At 45.7% G+C, this 23,536-nt stretch overlaps 1 protein-coding gene across 1 annotated transcript in view; it reads left to right on the top strand.

Annotated features, from left to right (window-relative positions):
* Positions 1-782: 782 nt before the first annotated feature.
* CFAP161 (cilia and flagella associated protein 161) overlaps positions 783-23,536 on the top strand; it is a 162,336-nt gene continuing 139,582 nt past the window's right edge. Inside the window, exons 1-2 of the mRNA XM_069624165.1 lie at positions 783-1,121; positions 13,009-13,108. Of these exons, the coding sequence (XP_069480266.1) occupies positions 820-1,121; positions 13,009-13,108 (402 nt within the window). The 5' untranslated portion in view covers positions 783-819. The remainder of the gene's footprint in view (positions 1,122-13,008; positions 13,109-23,536) is intronic.

The raw sequence follows: 23,536 nt of genomic DNA, 5'->3' as shown, positions 1-23,536 counted from the left end.
GGCGTTGGGTCTTGGGAAGAGCGAAGACCCTTCCCGCATTCTCCTGGCTCTTCCGGAGTCTGTCTCCTGTGTTTGTCCGGCCAAACACCGCCACACCGCCTTGCCGTCCTGCGACGCCGACGACCAGGCTTTCTTGCTTGCTCTGTTCGTAGGGTTGGTGGGTGGGAAAACGAAGAACCCTCCACTGCAGTCCCGGGAAAAGCACACAGGTGTCCCTCGGCTGCAGTTGTTTGTGTGCCCAGAGCGGGAACCCCACTCTTTATGAAGGGGAAACCCCTCCCCTTTCCTTTGTTGCCCTTCGCGGGCTTTTCCTTGCCTTTGCCGCGCTTTGCCTTTCGCGGGCTTTTGCGGCTCTTGCCGCGCAATACTTTTCGCGGCTTTTGCCATTTTGCCGCCCTGCCCCAGCCACCCCCTCCCCCTCGCAGAAGGGGGAGGGAGGGACTGGGGACCGAGAAGTACGCCGCCCGGGTTATCGGGGGTGCCTCCTCCATTCCGCCGGGCTCCGTGTCGTCGGACCTAGCATACTTTATACCGGGCTTCAGTCAGTGTTTCTTCAACTTAAACGGGTTTCTATGGGATGTTTGCCTTCAAAGTCGGGAGGAAACCCTGCAAACGGCAAACTCTGCGTCCGTGGGTTGGGACGATTGCGTTTGGAGACAATGAGGGACATATTTTAAGTTAGTATTTTGGATCTTCTTACTGTAGAGACAGACCCTCCAGTAATTGTGAATATGATATTAAAACTGGTTTAACAAATATGCCCACAAGAGGGCAGACGTTGAACATGTATGAAGATTCTGACACTGCGCAGCCACGGGGATGCAACATATCATACAACAGGGGCGCCAAGAGGTTCCTGCGTCCCGCAGCTGGCCACGACACATTTTGCGCGCGAGAGGACACCTCCGGCAAAACAGCTGCGACAGAACGTCAGGCGTCGAATCCGTCGCGCCTAAACATCTGGCTGCGCAAAGCAGCTTTCTCAACTTCCTGTATCGCAGCGCCGCCCACCGCGCAGCCCCCACTTGCAGTGGGACTCCGCCCACGGAAGTGACACTCCATCTCCATGGAAACCGTAAACAAAAGATTCAAGCACATTCAACCTCTGAATCCGATTCCAGGTAAGGCGGGGAGCTGGGAAGAACAGAAACGAAAGCGGGTATATTGCTCAGAATAATAGTTTCATGTAAAAATGAGGGTTGGGTAAAAGAGGGGAATTAATCTGGCAGAGATGGGTGGATTTGAAGTGAATGGATGGATTTGAAGTGAATGGAGCTGTCGTGTGAAGAGAAACGTCAATAATGGGGTGTGCATTGAAACAGGGATGGCGTATGGAGTGGATTGCACAAATGATGGCCATGAGAACAGGAAAGGGATGCAGGAGCCATTTACACAGTGGAAAAAATTGCGGGGGCGTGGATGTAAATGTAATGGCTGGAGCCATGTTCAGACATTGGGGCACTGGAAAAGGCAAGGGGGCATGTCAGATGGGGATTGGGTAAAGTAACCAAATTCCTTGTTGTGGAAACGCAAGACGGGTTATATATAATATTGGCCTCAACATAAAGCAAATTGAGTGATTTTGGATCTCCCAGAAGGTGATATAATGCAAACTTGTAAAGACGAATTGACCAGTCTACTGTTTATATTATATGGTCCCTGCCCCTCCCTCATTGCATCCTGCTTTCTGTACGCCGGCTTCCTAATCCCCCTGCTATTCATGGTCCATGTCCCCTGACCGTGCACCTTTCCACATTGCATCCTGTTTTCTGTAAGTCGGGCTCTTATCCCGTACTGTGTTCCCGGACCCGGCCCCTTTTCCCTTTGTATTCTGGTTTCTGTAAGCTGGCCTTCAATCCCCCATACTGTTCCCAGTACGTGTTTCTGGATCTTGCCTTTTCCCCCATTGCATCCTGGTTTGTGTCAGCCGGCCTCCTATCCCCATCTGTTCCTAGTTCATGTTCCCGGACCCTTCCCCATTGTCAGGGGTGGACTGGGAACCAAAAAGTGGCCCTGTAAATAATTTTCAAAATGGCTCCACAGTACACATTTTCAGCAAGCTCATTCGTTTTCCTATGAGAACATGTGCAAATAACATAGGTTACCACAAAAAAAGAGGCCCGGGGTGCAGAGGCCTACTGGGAAATCTCCAGCGTTCCCCATAGGCCAGTCCATCCCTGCCCGTTGCAACCTGATTCCTGTAAGCCGGCTTCCTATCCCCATACTGTTCATAGTACATATTCCCGGACCCTGTCCCTTTCCCAATTGCATCCTTGTTTCTGTAAACCGGCCTCCTATTTTCATACTGCTCATATTACATGTTCCCAGAACAGGCCTCCTATCCCCGTACTGTTCATAGAACATGTTCCTGTGCCCTGCTCATTCCCCCATTGCATCCCGGTTTTCTCGTAAGTCAGCTTCCTAGTCTCATACTGCTCATATTACAAGTTCCCAGAACAGGCCTCCTATACCCATACAGTTCATAGAACATGTTCCTGGCCCCTGCTCATTCCCCCATTGCATCTGGGTTTCTGTAAGCCAGCTTCCTGTTCTCAAACTGCTCATATTACATGTTCCCAGAACAGGCCTCCTATCCCGATACAGTTCATAGAACATGTTCCGCGTCCCTGCTCATTTCCCCATTGCATCCCGGTTTCTGTAAGCCAGCCTCCTATTCTCATACTGCTCATATAACATGTTCCCAGAACAGGCCTCCTATCCCGTACTGTTCATAGAACATTTTCCTGGACCCTGCCCCATTTCTCCAGTGCATTCTGGTTTCTGTAAGCCGGCCTCCTATTCTCATACTGCTCATATTACATGTTCCCAGAACAGGCCTCCTATCCCGTACTGTTCATAGAACATGTTCCTGGACCCTGCCCCATTTCTCCAGTGCATTCTGGTTTCTGTAAGCCAGCCTCCTATTCTCATACTGCTCATATTACATGTTCCCAGAACAGGCCTCCTATCCCGTACTGTTCATAGAACATTTTCCTGGACCCTGCCCCATTTCTCCAGTGCATTCTGGTTTCTGTAAACCGGCCTCCTATTCTCATACTGCTCATATTAAATGTTCCCAGAACAGGCCTCCTATCCCCGTACTGTTCATAGAACATGTTCCTGGACCCTGCTCATTCCCCCATTGCATCCCGGTTTTCTCGTAAGTCAGCTTCCTATTCACATACTGCTCATATTACATGTTCCCAGAACAGGCCTCCTATCCCCGCACGGTTCATAGAACATGTTACTGGGCTTCCTATTCTCATACTGATCATATGAGATGTTCCCAGAACAGGCCTCCTATCCCGCACTGTTCATAGAACATGTTCCTGGCCCCTGCTAATTTCCCCATTGCATCCTTGTTTCTGTAAACCAGCCTCCTATTCTCATACTGCTCATACCACATGTTCCCAAAACAGGCCTGGTATCCCTGTACCATTCATATAACATGTTACTTGGCCCTGCCCATTTCCCCTGTGCATTGTGGTTTCTGTATGCCAGCCTCCTATTCTCATACTTCTCATATTACATGTTCCCAGAACAGGCCTGCTGTCCCGTACTGTTCATAGAACATGTTCCTGGGCCCTGCTCATTTCCCCTGTGCTTCCCGGTTTCTGTAAGTCAGCTTCCTATTCTCATACTTATCATATTACATGTTCCCAGAACAGGCCTCCTGTTCCGCACTGTTCATAGAACATGTTCCTGGGCCCTGCTCATTTCCCCTGTGCATCCCGGTTTCTGTAAGTCAGCTTCCTATTCTCATACTTATCATATTACATGTTCCCAGAACAGGCCTGCATTCCCGTACTGTTCATAGAACATGTTCCTGGGCCCTGCCCCATTTCCCCAGTGCATTCTGGTTTCTGTAAACCGGCCTCCTATTCTCTTACTGCTCATATTACACATTCCCAGAACAGGCCTCCTGTTCCCATAAAGTTTATAGAACATGTTCCTCGGCCCTGTACATTTCCCCATTGCATGCTGGTTCCTCCATTTCTCTTACTTCATATATTACATGTTCCCCCCAGAACGGGCCTGCGATCCCTGTACTGTTCATAGTTCCTGAGTCCTAATTTCCCCATTACATCCAGGTTTCTGTAAGCAGGCCTCCTATTCTCATACTGCTCATATTACATGTTGCCAGAACAGGCCTCATATCCTCATACAGTTCATAGAACATGTTCCTGGGTCCTAATTTCCCCATTGCATCTGGGTTTCTGTAAGCCAGCCTCCTATTCTCATACTGCTCATATTACATGTTCCCAGAACAGGCCTGTGATCCCTGTACTGTTCATAATTCCTGAGTGCTAATTTCCCCCATTACATCCAGGTTTCTTTAAGCAGGCCTCCCATTCTCATACTGCTCATATTACATGCACCCAGAACAGGCCTCCTATCCCGATGCACTTCATAGAACATGTTCCGCGGGCCCTTGTAATTTCCCCATTGCATCCCGGTTTCTGTAAGACAGCCTCCTATTCTCATACTGCTCATATAACATGTTCCCAGAACAGGCCACCTATCCCGTACTGTTCATAGAACATGTTCCTGGACTGTGCCCCATTTCCCCAGTGCATTTTGGTTTCTCTAAGCCGGACTCCTATTCTCATACTGCTCATGTTACATGTTCCCAGAACAGGCCTCCTATTCCGCACTGTTCATAGAACATGTTCCTGGGCCCTGCTCATTTCCCCTGTGCATCCGGTTTCTGTAAGTCAGCTTCCTATTCTCATACTTATCATATTACATGTTCCCAGAACAGGCCTGCATTCCCGTATTGTTCATAGAACATGTTCCTGGGCCCTGCCCCATTTCCCCAGTGCATTCTGGTTTCTGTAAACCGGCCTCCTATTCTCTTACTGCTCATATTACACATTCCCAGAACAGGCCTCCTGTTCCCATAAAGTTTATAGAACATGTTCCTCGGCCCTGTACATTTCCCCATTGCATGCAGGTTCCTCCATTTCTCTTACTTCATATATTACATGTTCCCAGAACAGGCCTGCGATCCCTGTACTGTTCATAATTCCTGAGTGCTAATTTCCCCATTACATCCAGGTTTCTGTAAGCAGGCCTCCCATTCTCATACTGCTCATATTACATGCACCCAGAACAGGCCTTCTATCCCGATACAGTTCATAGAACATGTTCCTGGGTCCTAATTTCCCCATTGAAACACTTGTGTATAGGCGCGTTACAAATGCCATATCATATCATATCACATTGCATCTGGGTTTCTGTAAGCTAGCCTCCTATTCTCATACTGCTCATATTACATGTTCCCAGAACAGGCCTGTGATCCCTGTACTGTTCATAATTCCTGAGTGCTAATTTCCCCATTACATCCAGGTTTCTGTTAGCAGACCTCCCATTCTCATACTGCTCATATTACATGCACCCAGAACAGGCCTTCTATCCCGATACAGTTCATAGAACATGTTCCGCGGGCCCTTGTAATTTCCCCATTGCATCCCGGTTTCTGTAAGCCAGCCTCCTATTCTCATACTGCTCATATAACATGTTCCCAGAACAGGCCACCTCATACTTATCATATTACATGTTCCCAGAACAGGCCTGCATTCCCGTACTGTTCATAGAACATGTTCCTGGACCGTGCCCCATTTCCCCAGTGCATTCTGGTTTCTCTAAGCCGGACTCCTATTCTCATACTGCTCATGTTACATGTTCCCAGAACAGGCCTCCTATTCCGCACTGTTCATAGAACATGTTCCTGGGCCCTGCTCATTTCCCCTGTGCATCCCGGTTTCTGTAAGTCAGCTTCCTATTCTCATACTTATCATATTACATGTTCCCAGAACAGGCCTTCTATCCCCGCACTGTTCATAGAACATGTTCCTGGCCCCTGCTAATTTCCCCATTGCATCCTGGTTTCTGTAAACCGGCCTCCTATTCTCATACTGCTCATACTACATGTTCCCAGAACAGGCCTCCTATCCCGTACTGTTCATAGAACACGTTCCTGGACCGTGCCCCATTTCCCCAGTGCATTCTGGTTTCTGTAAACCGGCCTCCTATTCTCATACTGCTCATACTATATTTTCCCAGAACAGGCCTGGTATCCCTGTACCGTTCATATAACATGTTCCTGGGCCCTGCCCATTTCCCATGTGCATTGTGGTTTCTGTATGCCAGCCTCCTATTCTCATACTTCTCATATTAAAAGTTCCCAGAACAGGCCTGCTGTCCCGTACTGTTCATAGTTCATGTTTCTGGGCCCTGGCCCATTTCCCCAGTGCATTCTGGTTTCTGTAAGCCGGCCTCCTATTCTCATACTGCTCATATTACGTTTTCCCAGAACAGGCCTCCTATTCCCATACTGTTCACATAACATGTTCCTTGCCCCTGCTCATTCCCCCATTGCATCCCGGTTTTCTCGTAAGTCAACTTCCTATTCTCATACCGCTCATATTTCATGTTCCCAGAACAGGCCTGCTATCCTTGTACTGTTCATAGAACATGTTCCTGGGCCCTGTACATGTCCCCATTGCATGCTGGTTCCTCCATTTCTCATACTTCTCATATTACATGCTCCCAGAATAGGCCTGCAATCCCTGTACTGTTCATAGTTCCTGAGTCTAAATTTCCCCATTACATCCAGGTTTCTGTAAGCAGGCCTCCTATTCTCAAACTGCTCATATTACATGTTGCCAGAACAGGCCTCCTATCCCCATACAGTTCATAGAACATGTTCCTGGGTCCTAATTTCCACATTGCATCTGGGTTTCTGTAAGCCAGCCTCCTATTCTCATACTGCTCATATTTAATGTACCCAGAACAGGCCTCCTATCCCGATACAGTTCATAGAACAAGTTCCGCAGGCCCTTGTAATTTCCCCATTGCATCCTGGTTTCTGTAAGCCAGCTTCCTATTCTCATACTGCTCATATAACATGTTCCCCCGAAAAGGCCACCTATCCTGTACTGTTCATAGAACATGTTCCTGGACCCTGCCCCATTTCCCCAGTGCATTCTGGTTTCTTTAAGCCGGACTCCTATTCTCATACTGCTCATATTACATGTTCCCAGAACAGGCCTCCTATCCCCGTACTGTTCATAGAACAGGTTTCTGGGCCCTGCTCATTCCCCCATTGCATCACGGTTTTCTCGTAAATCAACTTCCTATTCTCATACTGCTCATATTACATGTTCCCAGAACAGGCCTCCTATCCTCGTACTGTTAATAGAACATGTTCCTGGGCCCTGCCCATTTCCCCGGTGCATTCTGGTTTCTGTAAGCCAGCCTCTTATTCTCTTACTGCTCATATTACACATTCCCAGAACAGGCCTCCTGTTCCCATAGAGTTCATAGAACATGTTCTTGGGCCCTGTACATTTCCCCATTGCATGCTGGTTCCTCCATTTCTCATACTTCTCATATTACATGCTCCCAAAACAGGCGCTCCTCTCCAGAAAGAACATGGCATGATAACCTGTTCTGAGATGAGAGTTTGCAGCACACGCTTTTTGCTCACTGTACCTTTCACAGATGGGAAATATCCATTTGCTTATCAGTCTTTGTCCCGCCCACACGGGCAGTCCAGCACCGAAATGCTATGGCAATTCCTATCTGAACAAGAGTACCAACAGCAACCCCATACACATGTTTCAGCCTTGTTGGGCCTCATCAGTGAGGTGAAGCTGTGCCTCTCTGAGCACAGTGAGCAGGGAGTCCACGTCTGGTTGCCCCCAGGTAATTTAGGGTGACCAAACCCAAGTTCCTTGCAAATATTTCAAAAAAGGTAGCAGGCGCTCCTCTCCAGAGAGAACATGGCATGATAACCTGTTCTGAGATGAGAGTTTGCAGCACACACTTTTTGCTCACTGGACCTTTCACAGATGGGAAATATCCATTTGCACATCAGTCTTTGTCCCGCCCACATGGGCAGTCCAGCACCGAAATGCTATGGCAATTCCTCTCTGAACAAGAGTACCAACAGCAACCCCATACACATGTTTCAGCCTTGTTGGGCCTCATCAGTGAGGTGAAGCTGCGCCAATTCCCCAGTGCATTCTGGTTTCTGTAAGCCAGCCTCCTAGTCTTATTCTGCTCATTTTACATGTTCCGAGACCAGACCTCCTGTCCCCATACAGTTCATAGAACATGTTCCTGGGCCCTGAACATTTCGCCGTTGCATCGTGGTTCCTCCTTTTCTCATACTTCTCATATTACATGTTCCCAAAACATTCCTGCTGTCCCTGTACTGTTCATAGAACATGTTCCTGGGCCCTGCTAATTTCCCCATTACATCCTGGCTTCTGTAAGCTAGCTTCCGATTCTCATACTGCTCATACTACATGTTCCCAGAACAGGCCCGGTATCCCCGTACTGTTAATAGAACATGTTCCTGGGCCCTGGCCATTTCCCCAGTGCATTCTGGTTTCTGTAAAACGACCTCTGATCCCCTTACTGTTCTTTGTGTAGCCCCTTCACCTCATGTCTCAGGTGCGCGTGCTGCAAACGTTTATTTAAGCAAATTTCTACGGGAACTATAGATGTCACCTTGAGGCCGCTTCAGACCATGGAAGAGGATGATTTGATTCACATAGGTTATGGTGAGTGGGGTCCGACTGTTAATACAGAGCCGAGTATAGCTGGATCCACCACACACTCTGTGTAACTTTTACGCTGGCATAGTCTCCGGGAATGGCATAATCCCTTTTTTAAAGGACAGCGCAATTCCTGAATAGAGATATCTGGCCCAGATTCATGGGTCAGTTCAGAATATTATCTCTGCGATGGTCTGTCCGAGGCTGCTGATAGCAAGGTCTAAAGGCCTGTTCCAAGACATGTGGCCATTTTGGAGTACTTCTGGAAATAAGACCCTTCCTATGGGGGTTCTTTTCTATGTAAAGTTTCTTTAATTAAAGCAGTTTAAAAATTGGTTTCCGAAGGCATGTAGACTTGGATTGTTTCTATTTCATAGTACTGGTCCAGGAATTCTAGATGACTTTCCTCCATTCTTGGTCTTCTTGTAGTTCTCTTGGTGTACTGAGTTGGAGGAATTTGACTTTAAAGGAAGGACTATGGTGTAGTGTGTGGTCAGCCATGGGTTGTATGCTGGCTTCTGGCAGAGTAACCTTTGACAATACTGCACATGGCACTGAACTGTATCCTCCTTCCACCTGGAGTCATTAGACTCTTTCCAAAGTGCAGCTATGCGGTCTGACCTCCCAAGGGTTAGCCATAATGTGGCAGGTTCATTTTGAATTATTTCCATTCAAAGTTGATTTTTTTCCCGGTGGTTGATGTTGCGATCATTGAGCGATAGCATCAATGCCCTCATTAACTCAACCCAATGGTTACATTGTAGATTGTAGGAGTGAAAGGACCTGTATTATTGCTTGATGTCATTGTAGGATATGTTTAGAAATATTGAGCATCGCTTCTGTGTCCTCAGACTTGGGTATGGTGGGTGCCTGCAACATCTGTTAATCTGGTTTCCTTTTATGGCATTGGAGTGTATTGCCCTTTACCCACACATTTTCCCAATTATATCCCAGGAGCCTGTTGGTCAGAATGAGGTTTGATGACGTGAAGTGGAACTCGTGAGATACCAGACCTTGGATTTCCCACCCTTTATCTTGCCCCATCTCACACTAGCTTTCTAGAGCTGCCATTTGTTAACTATTTCAAATTCTCCTAGGCCCACAACTTAATCGTTGGTCTCCAGCATCCTTAGCTGGGTTTCCCCTGACCAAGAGACCATACATTGATACATTAGAATTCACATAAACACAGGGATCGAAATTAGGATTGGATAAGCAGGAGCTAAAAGCAGCTCCTGGATATGCAGCATAAACCAGTGGCCAGGAACCACTTGGGAACGAGGAGCTAGTACGTAGCAGTCTGCAAATCTAACTTCCACATAAAATGCAAACTTACCATTTTCCCACTATATATGAATCCTTATACTTGACATGTCATATAGATGTGTCCTAATATTTATAGATTGGCCCTAATATTTATAGACTGTCCCGAACGCACAGAGTTCAAATTCACCAAAGTATGTTTTTTCAGCGTAAAGTGACCTGGAGATCTAAAAGTAGCTCCTGGTAGCTGTTGGTTTCAAGCTAACCAGGCTCTTCTAGGTTAGAACCAGGAACTAAAGAACTCCCAACTCCCCTCAATTTTGAACCCTGTAAACACAAATATTTTCTTATAGCAAATTTGAAAGCAATATTTGTTATTGGTAATGCATATTTTCATATCGCTGTACTTCTTACTACCCAGAAAACTCCCTGTCCAGTTGCCTTACCTTGTAATATTTCTCTCCGAAAGTCTCAGGAAAATATCTGTAGATGGTAGCACATTCATTAATTCTAGTGTGCACCACAGAGGGTCACATAGTATTCCATCTCAATGGAAATGCATAAATCATGGCAGCCACGCAGATGTCCATGCAATCGGGACAGATTACTGCTGATCAAACTGGATTCATAGTAGGATGGAACACTCACAACAACATTAGAAGGGTGGTAGAGGCAGGCTCTCGACTGTGAAGGGGCTTTGTGGTTTTGATGTTGAAATCCTTTGGGTTGGGCCCAAACCTAGTACGGATGGTGATGACGAATTATCAGATCCCATGTACCAGACTGAGGGTTAACGGTTGGCTCCAATCCCATTGTGCTGGGGCACTCGTCCGGGATGTCTACTCTCACCCTTGATTTTTGCCTTTGCCATGGGGCCGTTGGCAATATCCATTCGCTCTGATGACAGGATCAAAGGGGTCACAATCCTAGATAAAGTCTACAAGCTGGCATTATATGCCAATGCTGTGTTGGTATTTTTGGCAGAGGTGGAGTCCTCGATCCCGCCCCTGATCGTGTCAATCACACGCTTTGAGGGACTTTCAGGTTTCAAAATTAACGTGGCTGGTATTACATATCTCATTGCCACGCCAACGCATAAATAGGTCACGTAACACATATCTGTTTCAGTATGCAGAGTCATTAGAAGAATACTTGGGTTTTAGAATTATGCATACATAAGGAGATCTATACCAGGAAAATATCCCAGCATTGTGGATAAAGGCTTGGTCATTTATCGAGACTTGGAACAGGGGCATTATTTAAGTATATCTGGGTCAAGAAGCTTCACCGAGTGCCACGAAAGGTGTTGCAAAGAGCAACTATTTAGAGGGGCCGGGGTATCCCTGACTTATACTGCTATCTCTTAGCTGTGCAAATTGGTCATATGGTGGTCTGTCCGGGGTCGTGGGAATCCAATACCGTTTGTGTCCCCTGAAGGGAGATTGATGGGCGAGAACCTCTAGCCCACAACTCACTGCACAATACAATAATGGGATAAAGGGTGTACATGCCTTAAAATTCAGCTGGGTCTGGGCACCATCTCACTGATATCAATGAACCCAGACTTTACACTGGGTCTTATTAAGGCCGTTTTTGCCAAATGTGAAACTCGTGAACCCCTGTTGTGCTTGATACTCCACAAATCCATGCACCAGATTCCAAGGCCATGACTCCCTGGTACTGCATAGCTGAAAGAATAGATCCCAAGAGTAAGGCTGCTGATGAGCCACATCTCAGAACCATATTCCACTAGAGATCCACATTCCATTATTGTCACTTCTCCTAACAGAACTTTGCCGGCCCTGGTTAATGTTATGCTCTTCTGGCGTAGGAACACTACTATAGATCTGTGAACTCCTGAAGCAATCACGACACACCAAGTACTTAGATGGTGTTCCCTGTGAATGTCAATATCATTACACATTCACCCAACCACGCTTTATGGAGTCCCATCATATGATCCTGTATGTCAACCTCGGGAGTTCTGCTGCACGGAAGTGGACTCAATTGCCGGAGCAACCCTCTGTATAGGGGCATCACACATACTCATAGCATCCCTCCCAAAATAGAATATTAATCAGGGTACGTTCCACAGTTGGTACCATGCATGTTGATCCTGCACAGTGTCCTTGGTGTGAATGTCACCATTGGGCATCTTAACAAAGGGACTAGGATGCAGCCTCAGTTGATATTTAGAAATACTTGCTTTTGAGATTCTTGCCTGTGTTCAGCCTGTAAAATCTCATAATATACTCAAGCAAGACTGTTAGGAACAAGGGAGCCTCTGCATGTTTAATGGTGGAGAGAAATCACAAAGTCCACAGACTTTAGAGAATGAGAATCAATATAATCTTGCATTGTAGGGAACAGCGTTAGAGTTATTGACGGTAACCCAGAGTCTAAAGGAGTAAGCAAGTCAGTAATGAGGAGGAGGGGAGGGAAACCCCAAAGCATGGCTTGAAAAGCAAAACATTCTACAGAAATTCTGGCAATGCCACCCCTCCAATGGTCCTATTTTGCTACTTGCTTTGCTTTTAATTGACTTTGTATTGTACTTAAATGTATTCATGGTTTGCCATTCCTCTAATCCTTCCTTTATGATCCTGGTCTAAATCGCTGACCATCCACTTCATCGACCTGGCAAACTCTCATTGCCCTTCCATGTTCACCATGCCCTTCTTCTCTTTTGTGCTTGTTTTCTATCCTCGTTTCGAAACTGTGGAATGTGCGTCCTTGCCCTGCCCCCATCTTTTCTAACCTGAATACCCGTCCTCTCCTTGCCCCCTCTGTTCCCACCTGCATGCCAGTCCTCCGCCTGCCCCCTCTGTTCCTATCTGAATAGACACCTTTCACCCTCTTCTGAAACTCATCTTTACTTTTGACCTTTTCCACAGGGACGTTATTTATTTGTCTCTTCTTATTATATATATTATTTATTTGTTCATTTAATTATACCATCCTTGTTTAATCTTCATGTATTGCTTTCCCGATATAATAAAATACAAACATTTTTAAAGAAAGCCCACCTAAGAGCGCCATGTTGTGAAGCAGAGGGCAGACTGGTTAGGTATAAATCACCTACATTGCCGTTGTCCCTAAACCAACCTCCCCTGAACTCACCATTGGCTAACCCTCCACTGCTACACGACAGAACCATAGGTTTGTTCTATTTCCACAGAATCGCCACCATGCAGTGCGTGGAGCCAAGCCTGGACATCCGGGCCTATCAGGCTACGGTCAGAGTTGGCAACTGGAATGAAGACATCGCACTGGAAGAGGTAAATCAAACCCTATTTTGAACAGTTTATTTAACTTATTTAAACAAGGAAGCACGTGCCAACCCACACACCAAAGCAAGGGTTCTGCACTAAGGGCAACAAGTGCAAATGCAGCCTCGGGGAACAGGTGGTTGAGATGGTACGTGGCTCAACTGTTTTACCGAAGATGCTGTGAGATGTTATGGTGATTGAGATGATACGTGGGCTTAACTGTTTTACCGAAGATGCTGTGAGATGGTATGGTGATTGGGATAGTACATGGGCTCAACTGTTTTATTGAAGATGCTGTGAGATGGCATGGCGAATGGGATGGTACGTGGGCTCAACTGTTTTACTGAAGATGCTGTGAAATGGTATGGAGATTGGGATGGTACATGGCTCAACTGTTTCACTAAAGATGCTATGAGATGGTATGGTGGTTGGGATGTTACATGGGCTCAACTGTTTTACCAAAGATGCTGTGAGATGTTATGGTGAATGGGCTGGCACGTGGGCTCAACTGTTTTACTGAAGATGCTGTGAGATGTTATGGTGATTGGGATGGCACGTGGGCTCAACTGTTTTACCGAAGATGCTGTGAGATGTTAAGGTGATTGAGATGATACGTGGGCTTAACTGTTTTAACGAAGATGCTGTTTAACGAAGATTCTGGACAAGAAGGGATGACCTGGCCAATGGTGTTGTTGGATTGGGGGGGATGCTATGCTGATATGCCTTCCCTCTTTATGGGTTCATCTGAGGCAGGGGTGATGGGGAAACACCAAGGTTGTATGCCTTTGCCAGGGTTACTGTGTATGCATCTCGTCTTACCATTCTGAATAAATAACTCAGAAGACTATTAACATTCTTCTTTTGAGGAAACAAGACTTGCAGGCATGCATTTGTAACCTAAAACATGTATTACACTTGGTATTTCCTGTAGACTAAAGATAAATATATGCACTTTGCACAGTTGAAGGTTGATTTATTTTATTTTTAGGGTATTTATAAGATGCCTATGCACAGTATGTTGCAAGGCACAACAAGACAAGGGGGGAGGGGGCAAAAACAAAACTGTCCTACTAGGCCTTGTGACATTCGGATCGTGAAAGTGCAATAACAAGAAGTGCAGGAAAGAGCGGAGGGGGAAGTGCTGGACAGGGTGGAAGTGCCGGTCAGGGCAGAAGGGCCCGTGGGTTAAGCGAGTGTCGCCGTTGGGGCTGGGGGGGCAGGTGGACAGAGCCAATGGACTGCGAGAGTGCAGGCGAAAGCAGGTCCACATGCTAAGTGCAACATGTGGGGCAGGAAGGCCTCAAGCAGTGCATGCCCACCCAGACAAGTGCAGAGGGAGGGAGGCCGGAAGACAAGTGCAGGTTGGGGGTTTCAAGGGAGATCAAGTGCATGGGTAGACTGGTCAAACAGGGCCTGGTGTCCTGTGAGCATCTGAAGGAACTAGGCAGACAGTCAAGAGTCAGGGAGCATTAGCAAGAGAGGGGGAGAGGGAAGGAGGAAGAGAAAAGGAGGGTCTTGAAAAGCTTCCAGAACGTATGAGAGGGGCAAGGAGGCCATTCCATGGGGAGGCACCTGTGCAGGAGAGAGATCTACCTCCCACTCTGTGCTTAGAGAAGCATCTGATTTGGAAAGACTTGGAGCTAGAAGAACAAAGGCTCTAGCAGGGAGGTATTTAGGGGGAGAGAGTTGTATGTAGCGTGTTCCCAGGCCCCAGAAAGTCTTGTGGATGATGCATAGGGTCTTGAACTTGATCCTCGCAGCAACCGTGAGCCAGTGGAGAGATTTTAGGGCTAGAGAGATGCGGTCCCTGGGCTTGACAACAAGGATACGTCTTGCAGTCCTATTCTGGATTAGTTGAAGGGGGCGAAGGGAGCAGTTAGGCAGATAGAGGAAGAGGCTGTTGTAGTAGTCTGAAGCTGAAGTAATTTTCTAGTGTGTCACGTAGTTTATCATGGTCTACTAAGTCGAAGGCTGCAGGGAGATCTAACAATAAAAGAATACTGAGTTTTCCTGCGTCCCCGATGGAGTCTGTCTGAATTTTTAGGTCCAGAAGGGCCGGCTCTGTGCTATGGTTGGGTCTAAACCCGGATTGTCCAGCACCTAAGAGATGATTATGTTCAAGATGGGCTTGGATTTGATTATAGGCAATTTTGTCGATGATCCTGAGTAGAAACGGTACTGTGGTTATTGGTTGGTAATTAGTGGGATTGAGGCGTCCAGTGATGTTTTTTTTTAGCAAGGGGGTTACCCAAGCTTCTTTTAGTCTTGCCGGGACTGAGTTAGAGTTGAAAGGTGCATTAACGAATTTCGTGATGGTAGGGGTGAGTAGTGGAGCACAGAGTTTAACTAAGTGGGCAGGGAAGTTATCGCCTTTGCAGTTAGAGGCTTTAAGTTTTGCTATGGTGTCTGTCACTGTGTCTTGGGACACTGTGGTGAATTGGAATTTGAGATCCTCTGTATCATTAGATTTATTGAGATTGACCGTAGTTTCATTTTTTCAGCTAAGATTCTCTAGGGGTGGTGGCCGGGGTTGGGTTTTCTCATTCCTTGAGAATGGAAATGAGCTCTTTAGAATTTGACGTGGCGTTATTGATGCGGGTGTTGTGGGCATTAGCTTTGTGGGTGATAATAGCGGTTTTGTAGTTATTATTGGAAGTTTTGTAAGCGGAAGATGACTTTGCTGTAGGTGATTTTTTGTGAAGGTGTTCGAGTGCTCTTTTGGTTTTTCCTAGGGCTACTTGTTCCTCATTGAACCAAAAGCCCTTTCGCTTATCTGCACATCTTGTTTTAGTTGTTAACGGTGCTGCTGAATCGATGGCAACTGAGAGGCCCTTATGATAGGCCTCTGCCAGGATGCTAGAGTTATTGCTCGTGACCATGTTAGATGACAGTGCCTTGGTTAGGATGGGGGTTAGATTCTCAGCTGTTAACTTCCAAGTGTTTCTTGTGGTATCGGTGTCCATTACTTTAGTTGCTGGCAGGGTTGTCTCCTTACTGGTGATGGAGAAATGTATGCTATAATGGTCTGTCCAGATAAGGGGCACTATTGAATTGATAGTTATTTGTGTGTTCAGCGTGAGTATCCAATCCAGAGTGCGACCTTTGATATGAGTGGGGGCATTTACTAGTTGGGTGAAGTTCATATCTTTGAGTGGAGTATAAAATGCATCTGCTTTGGTGACCTGCTTGTCATTGAACCCAAGGTTTATGTCACCTAGGACAATGTATTTGTTATTGGATTTAATAGAAGGTGTTAGCACCAGAGGTAAGTCTAATTCCAGATGGGTGTTACTACCAGGTGATCTATATATGACTAGGAAATTAAGAGTAGTTTTGTGGTCGGTGGTGATTTTAGCTAGGAGAATTTCATAACCTTTTATTTTTTCGATAGAAGAGAGTCTGAGTTGTCGGTTAGTTTTAGCTATTCTGGCTACACCACCTCCTGGTGTGGCAGTTCTATCTGATCTGATAATTTTGGAGTCTGGAGGGATAGCCAGTGCCAGTAGCGGTCCATAAACTGGATGTAACCATGTTTCTGTGATTACAAGTAAGTCCAGTTTTTGATCGATAATGAGGTTGTGAATTTCAATGGCATGGGTTCCTAGAGAGCGGGCATTTATAAGGGCACCTTTAATATTAGCTGTTGTCTCTGTGGGTGGTTCTACGGGGGTGAGAGGAGTCTGTCTGACAGTAGTTGTAAGGGTAAGTTTAGAGGTGGCTCCTGAAGGTTTTTGTCTTGTTTGTCGATAGGCAGATCCCAGTCTGAGTTGGAGTGGGAGTTGGTTGCAGCGGTTCGAGATCTTAGTCGGAATAATCTAGACTTACCTAGTATAGGGTAAGTATTTGTCTCTGACAAATGATTAGATACATAAATATGATCTGCCCGAGGTATTGGCTTGCTGGATGGAGCAGGCTTAGGCTTGTTTAGTATGGATTTTGGAGATTTTGGGTTAGCCATGGCAGGCGGAAATGGGGGTGTAGATGGTAAGAACAGAGTGGGGCAGGGGATGGGGTGATAGCGATGGCAGGCTATTCTAGACATTCAATTTCCATGGGTGAGGTATGCGCCATGTGAGCAGGGTAATCTCTCTGGTATAAGCCAAAATGGGAAAATGGTAATGAGCATCAAACCAAGCATGGCTATCTGCTTGATGGGAGGACAGTTGTGCTGGAGACTGAAGAGTATAATTTGGTACTCATCGCTTGAGTTAAGGCACAGTAAAGTGAGATTGTCTGGGAGTTAGCCGAGTAGCTGACAGCACACAACTATTGGGGGCACCACAGAAACACAATATATTGAAGGTTTGCTGGATATGTCAAGAGAGAATTAGTTTTGCAAGGCAACATATATACATAGTACACAGTATATCGCACAGGCCCGTCAGACAATCAGAGATTTTAGACTTGCGATGGACTCACTAAACAAGGAATAATGGCCACGCACATTATGGCGAATCAACTGTTGTTGAAGGATGTACGCAGTATCAAACGTACTAATGGGTTATATCAGTAACCTTCGCTATTAGGGCAAAGAGGGCTACGCTAAGAGGCACATACAGACAAGGCACATCAGCAATGCGATATGATAGGATACAGAGGGTTTACTATACCAATTAACAAAACTTTCCATGTAACAACGGATACTCTGAATGGCGCATTAACAGTAGCACAGTGGAAGAGTAATACAGTGCATGGCATGCCAGTAGGGCCAATCAGATATGCAAACTTGTTAGCTGCACAGTAGAAGTGTTATGACAGTACATTTAGAATGGCACAGAGTGCCGAGTCTGGGAGTAAAAGTTTCGGGTCTGGTATGTGGCTCTGTAATGGTGAATGGAGAGTAGTTATATGCAGAGGATGTTATGAATCATTGAAGACATACCTCAGAGAGTTTGAAAGGTATAGGGCATGGCGCGCTCCAATGCGTTAACAGGCACAAACAGGGCCTTGTCTTCTGGGTCTTTGCTGCACGTGCTGGCTTCCGCCTGCCAGCGGACATGCATTGACGAAAATGCAAGCTCATTGCTTGGCAACGTGGAGCTGGCCCATCCAAGGGCTGGAACGGCCATTTTAGGGTCAGGCTGAATGAATACTGTAAATAGCTTGGATCGCTGTGTGGATGATCGAATCGGTCTCAAACGTGTTTGCAAGCAAATTCGTTCACAAAGCACCGGTGTGCTCAACTGGTGTAAAGGTAAGTGCAATGGGCTGTGCATATGTGAGGCCAACTGCTCTTACAGTGTGGTCCTGGGTCGCTGCAATGGGATGTGCGTCCAGGCTGTGGGGAAAGCGCTCCTGCCCTCTCCGTGCTCCTGGAGAAATGAATGGAGAGCTGCATCTTGTCAGCATAACACTGGAATTTAGGAGGCGAGGTGAAGATCAAATGGGCTAGAGGGGTAAGATAGATGTTGAAAAGCCAAGGTGAGAGGATAGAGCCCTGAGGGACGCCACAGGTGCAGAGTGAGATGGAAGAAAGCAAAGGGCCCAGTTGAACCTGGGAATGTCGATCAGAGAGGAAGGAGGTCAACCCAACCAAAGCCAGGTCCGTGATGCCATGGGTATCACAGTGCCGATTTACAAGGGTGGCATGATTGACACTATCAAAGGCAGTGGTCAAGAAGGATGAGAACGGAAGGAGAGTTGGAATTAAGATTAGAGAGCAAGTCTTCACAGGGGTTCAGGAGTGCAGTTTCCGTTCCTCTAACTGCTCTGAAGCCAGAATGTTGGTCATGGAGACAACCAACATATTCAGTGTGGCGAATAAGCTGGTAGATGGTCAGCTTCCCCAAGAGTTTTCACAGGAAGGGGGTAATAGAGATAGGGTGGTAGTTAGCCAAACAAGAAGGATCGGTAGAAGGCTTTTTGAGGAGAGGGTGCACAAGGGAGTGCTTGAGGAGTGACGGGAAGGATCTAGTGGCAAAGGAGTGATTGCAGAAATCAGCCAATGCTGGACAAAGGGAGACAATGTTGTCCTTGATAGTTCTGGAGGAGCAGGGGTGCACCTGTTTGGATGAGATTTAGTAGTCGGGAGTCCGCCAATAAGAACATAATAAAAAACACATGCTCAAAAAGTAGAGCAAACAACGGGCTATTTATTACAGCTTGGTGAACACAAATCAAACAGAACAGTGGATAGGATCTGATAGAAAAACTGACATCAGAATGGAATCCGAACAGTAGTTTTATACCAAGAAATACAATGGTCAGAAATCCATCAAAACAGTTACACGCTGGAGAGTTCACTTTTTCTATGTTTCACAGAGATTTCATTGGTTAGTAGGCATCACCTCCTTGAAGTTTACGTTGATTAGTGAAGCGTCATTGAAGCAAACAGTTTAACAGTTTCCCATCATAATGCCTCACCATGTGGTGCCACATTTATTCACACCCCACCCCGGAACAACTTGTTATTACTGAAGTAACATTTGTGCTGACTGCTGGAACTTTAATACAGGGCCATTGGTCAGGACCATTGAGAATGGAACACAAGACGCCCTGCAGCTGGTGGGAAAGGGGACATTCACACAATACCTGTTGAATTATGACCTTCGCAGACTCTGTGATAGATACTTGGGAGGCTGCCCACCTCGTCAGAGCTCAACAACTTATCATCTGATTGGTTCTCCCAGGAATCCACTCTGAGCAAATGGCCCTTTAGGAAAGTGCATATGTAATGGATGGGATCGCACCAGAATAATTCTGAGTCCAAATCACGGAAACAACTCAGGAAGATGGCAAAGTATTGTTTTATTAATAATTATCTAAAACAGGGAGGTTACAACGTACATCAACAGACGGCTGCGCAGTCTCTCAATTAACTTTACACAAAACATGGTTTTATGTGAAAATTACGTCAGAGTGATGTCATACTACGTGGCAATAGTGAAAAATAGTGAAAGAATCTATCAAGGGTCGGGATTGTTTAAGGGAGACATCTAAGTATACTTTTCTATAGGAGCTAGGATTGTTATTGGTTGTTCGTTATCAACTTATGCCTACATCTAAAAACATGTAATTTCTGAAACATTAGATACACAGTTTCTCATTGGTCTTCAAACTATAAGGTCCTTCGTTATGTGGACGAATAAAATTGGTTGAAATGCTTGTACCATCTCTGGAACATTCGGTTAATTTAGCAGCATGTAAACCCAGACCCAGTTGCAAGGAGATTGGCCATGAAAGTACCCCACCACCCAATTAGACCATCATCTCTCATTACCCATGCCTTCTGCTATGAAATTGTCTTTGTACTTGGCCTTGCAAAACATCCTTGTCTCTGAGAAGGTATGGGAGTGCGGGCACTCGCTATCGTATCTGGAACTCTAAGTTCGAACTCTATTTCCATGTTCGGCTCACGTGACAGGAGACCGCGATTTGGATCAATTTGCAGTTTTTAAATGCTCTAAATGAATTAAAGTTTGGCATCCTTTGTATTCTGTCTTGCATCTTAATTTGAGAAGGTTCATCCTCTGCATACTTGTTCTTCTTCAGAATAGATAGCCGACCTTGGTTGTTTCAGTCTTGACTTCAGGCCAGACAGCCTTACTATGCAGATCCATGAGCATACTAATCTTGCTGCGACACAGTTTTCCAGTCCCGCATCATGGGTTCTGGCTTACTAAGTTCATGATAGCAATGTCCAGTATTCTGTGCAATGGTGGCTTAGCCTGCATTCTATTCACTATTCATAGCTAGCTTCCTCTGTGACTTAATCTACCTTGCGTTTCAGCCTCTGTACATTTGTTGAACAGTTGTTTTTCTGCTGCACTTTGTGCATGTGTAATGGTATTTCTTTACATTGGAAAGTTCACTAATTTCTTCACTTTGTCATTCTTTTCTTCAGTATCTATACATCATCTTCAGCCGATATCTCAGGACGTTGTGCACACTTCCTTATGATGTCATCAATACGTCGGTTAGCTTCTTTTCATACTCCTTCAGGTTTTTCCTCCTGTAGGTTATCATGTCGAAGGTACATTCGGTAGGGTTGTCTCAATGGGTATCTCCGTTCAAACACTTGCTGTGGTGTTGGTATTATGGCTGGTGTTAGGCACGGCATGATATCATGTCTCCAGTACACGGGAGGTAGGGGGCGGGATCTCCTGTAGATGCACACAGCTGCTCCTCTACACCCCTCCCTCTGGTCGAGTCCTCGACCACCTCCTCAATTCTCTCTGTGTCAGTGTTTCTTAGGTGCCCATATTTTCATCACCCCCCTCAAGTAGCCCGCTGTTTTAATGTGTTCATCCACACCCCATGACATATCATCACATTGTCGATTCGGAGTACAATAGACCCAACGTCCCACATATTTTGTATGATCCTTTTGGTACCAAAACTGCATTCCTTCAGGTGCTACAGTGCTGGCCTTTATGTACTCTCTGACGGTGTCATCAGTCAGCTCCTTGGCGTCTGGTTCGTTCCTTGCACCAATCATGAGCATCATTCCTACTGCCTTCATTGCTGTTTTCTGACATTGTGCAAGTATAATCTGGATCACACAGAATCAAAACATGATCAGCACCAGTATTGCTCCAAGGAACTTGAACCAGTTTGCCATCCAAGGAGGAACCCATGAGAACAGTAATGCAAACTAACTGTCTTCTTCAATGCCATCTGTTTCTTCATCCATCTTTGTGTGCAAGTCTGTCATCATCGATATGGCCTTGCTCAAGGTCCCATTTTTGCCGTCATGAGAAGGTATGAATGTGCAACATGATGGCCCAATCTTGGCGCACACACCTCCTACCATTGCTCTGATCATGTCAAGCACATACCTTTTCTGGAGAGTCATCAGTCGTATGGCCCCCAGTTCTTCTTTCATGGCGTTAAACCCTTTATAGTAACATTGATTGTCTGGAGGAGCTCCCACCTGGCGATTTGTAGCCATTTGGCGTTCTCTGCTGTTTGAAGTCCAGGAATAAATATAGATGTCATTATGATAGTAGTCTTGCTGAACAACTTGTGTTCCTCAGGAATAGCTTCATCGGCCTTTATTGATTTGGATGAAAAATAATTCTCAGTTTTTAGCCATCGAAGTTCAAGTCCTCTTCTTTTTCTCAAATGGTCATCCACCTTCGTAAACTCACCAATTTATAGATTGCTGTGAGGAATCACCAATGCTGGAACAGGGATGAACACCAAGGAACACACTCTGCCTCAGTTCCTGGGTAACTTCATATATGCTCTAGAGCCACAGGTCCAATATTGATCCATCAGTACAGCCGTCCCTTTTCTCATCCCTGGAACATCCATTGTGGTTTTGCACCCTTTATTCTGTCCAACATAATTCTTTCCATGACCCTGGAAACACATTGTTGCATCAACTAATGAAACTATGGTCACTGGGCCTGATTCGTCTTCCATCCATGTCAATAATTTAGAGTATTTGGCCCGTGACTTTAGGCATTCATCATCCACCTTCTGCATTCCTTGTACTATTTCCTTCCTCATCAGATGAGCTGCACAGGACATCATTCCATCTTCCCATCCTCTGCTTATACCAACACGTCCATAGATCAACAGCTGTGGTCATTCCCGGTATCCAGGAATCCAAGCTTTCTCTGTCCTATCAGAACAGTTAATCCTCTTCATTGCTTCGATAATCACCTTATCTTGTCCTGCAGCAGGATACACAAGCATCTTGTCTGTTCATCCAGGCTCCTTCTCTATCTGAGAAGTCTTAATATAGTCATCTTGATATGGGAAAGACTCTCTTGTTCTCCATAGCAGGGTTGCCCAACTCCCTTGGAATAGTCCTCACGTAGTACATGCTGCAAGATGGCTGAGGCATTTTGTATCAGATGCGGACACCTCTTTTGAAATGAAAGTCTTTACTGTATACATTGCGTAGGGGATGAGAGAGCAGACATAGCAATACTTATCAGATGCTCTTTCCCCCACCTTTTTCATGTGTTGATGCCACATATTATTCCCCAAGTGAGCTTAATTATCTAGACAGGTATTTATCCCCTGGTTATCTTCTTCCCCGTCCCTTTTATGTCATCTAACATAAACATAGAGAGCAAACAAATTGTCAATGTTTGTATTCATAGTAGGGAAAATCATAGGAGCTCTTTCTTCATGGTACCATTAGGATAATAGAGGCTGTGAAATGTAAGGCTAAGGAAAATAAAGAGAATACACATACATATGTATATTACGCATAGCAGTCTGGAGAACCCTTTTGTTGTGCCATCCTAATGCTTGCTGAGCTAGTGCTCTCTCTATAACCACATTTTCTTTCTCATCTTTAATGCAAATAACTAATTTGTAAGTGCAGAATCTGTTTAAATATGCCGAGAAGGAGTCTTTTTATCACTGGACCATTTTTGGGATCCTGTAAAAAAGTATGTATATTAACGTCCCTTCTGACAAGAGCAGGGTAAGACTGAAGTATAAACAGAAAAATAACCACCACAAGTTGATGTGTGTCAA

The sequence above is a fragment of the Ambystoma mexicanum genome, chromosome 11 (assembly GCF_040938575.1).
Source record: "Ambystoma mexicanum isolate Mex_15411 chromosome 11, UKY_AmexF1_1, whole genome shotgun sequence".
NCBI classification, from domain to species: domain Eukaryota; kingdom Metazoa; phylum Chordata; class Amphibia; order Caudata; family Ambystomatidae; genus Ambystoma; species Ambystoma mexicanum.
Note: the sequence above shows the minus strand (reverse complement) of the source record. Positions and strands in the feature narration are given on the sequence as shown.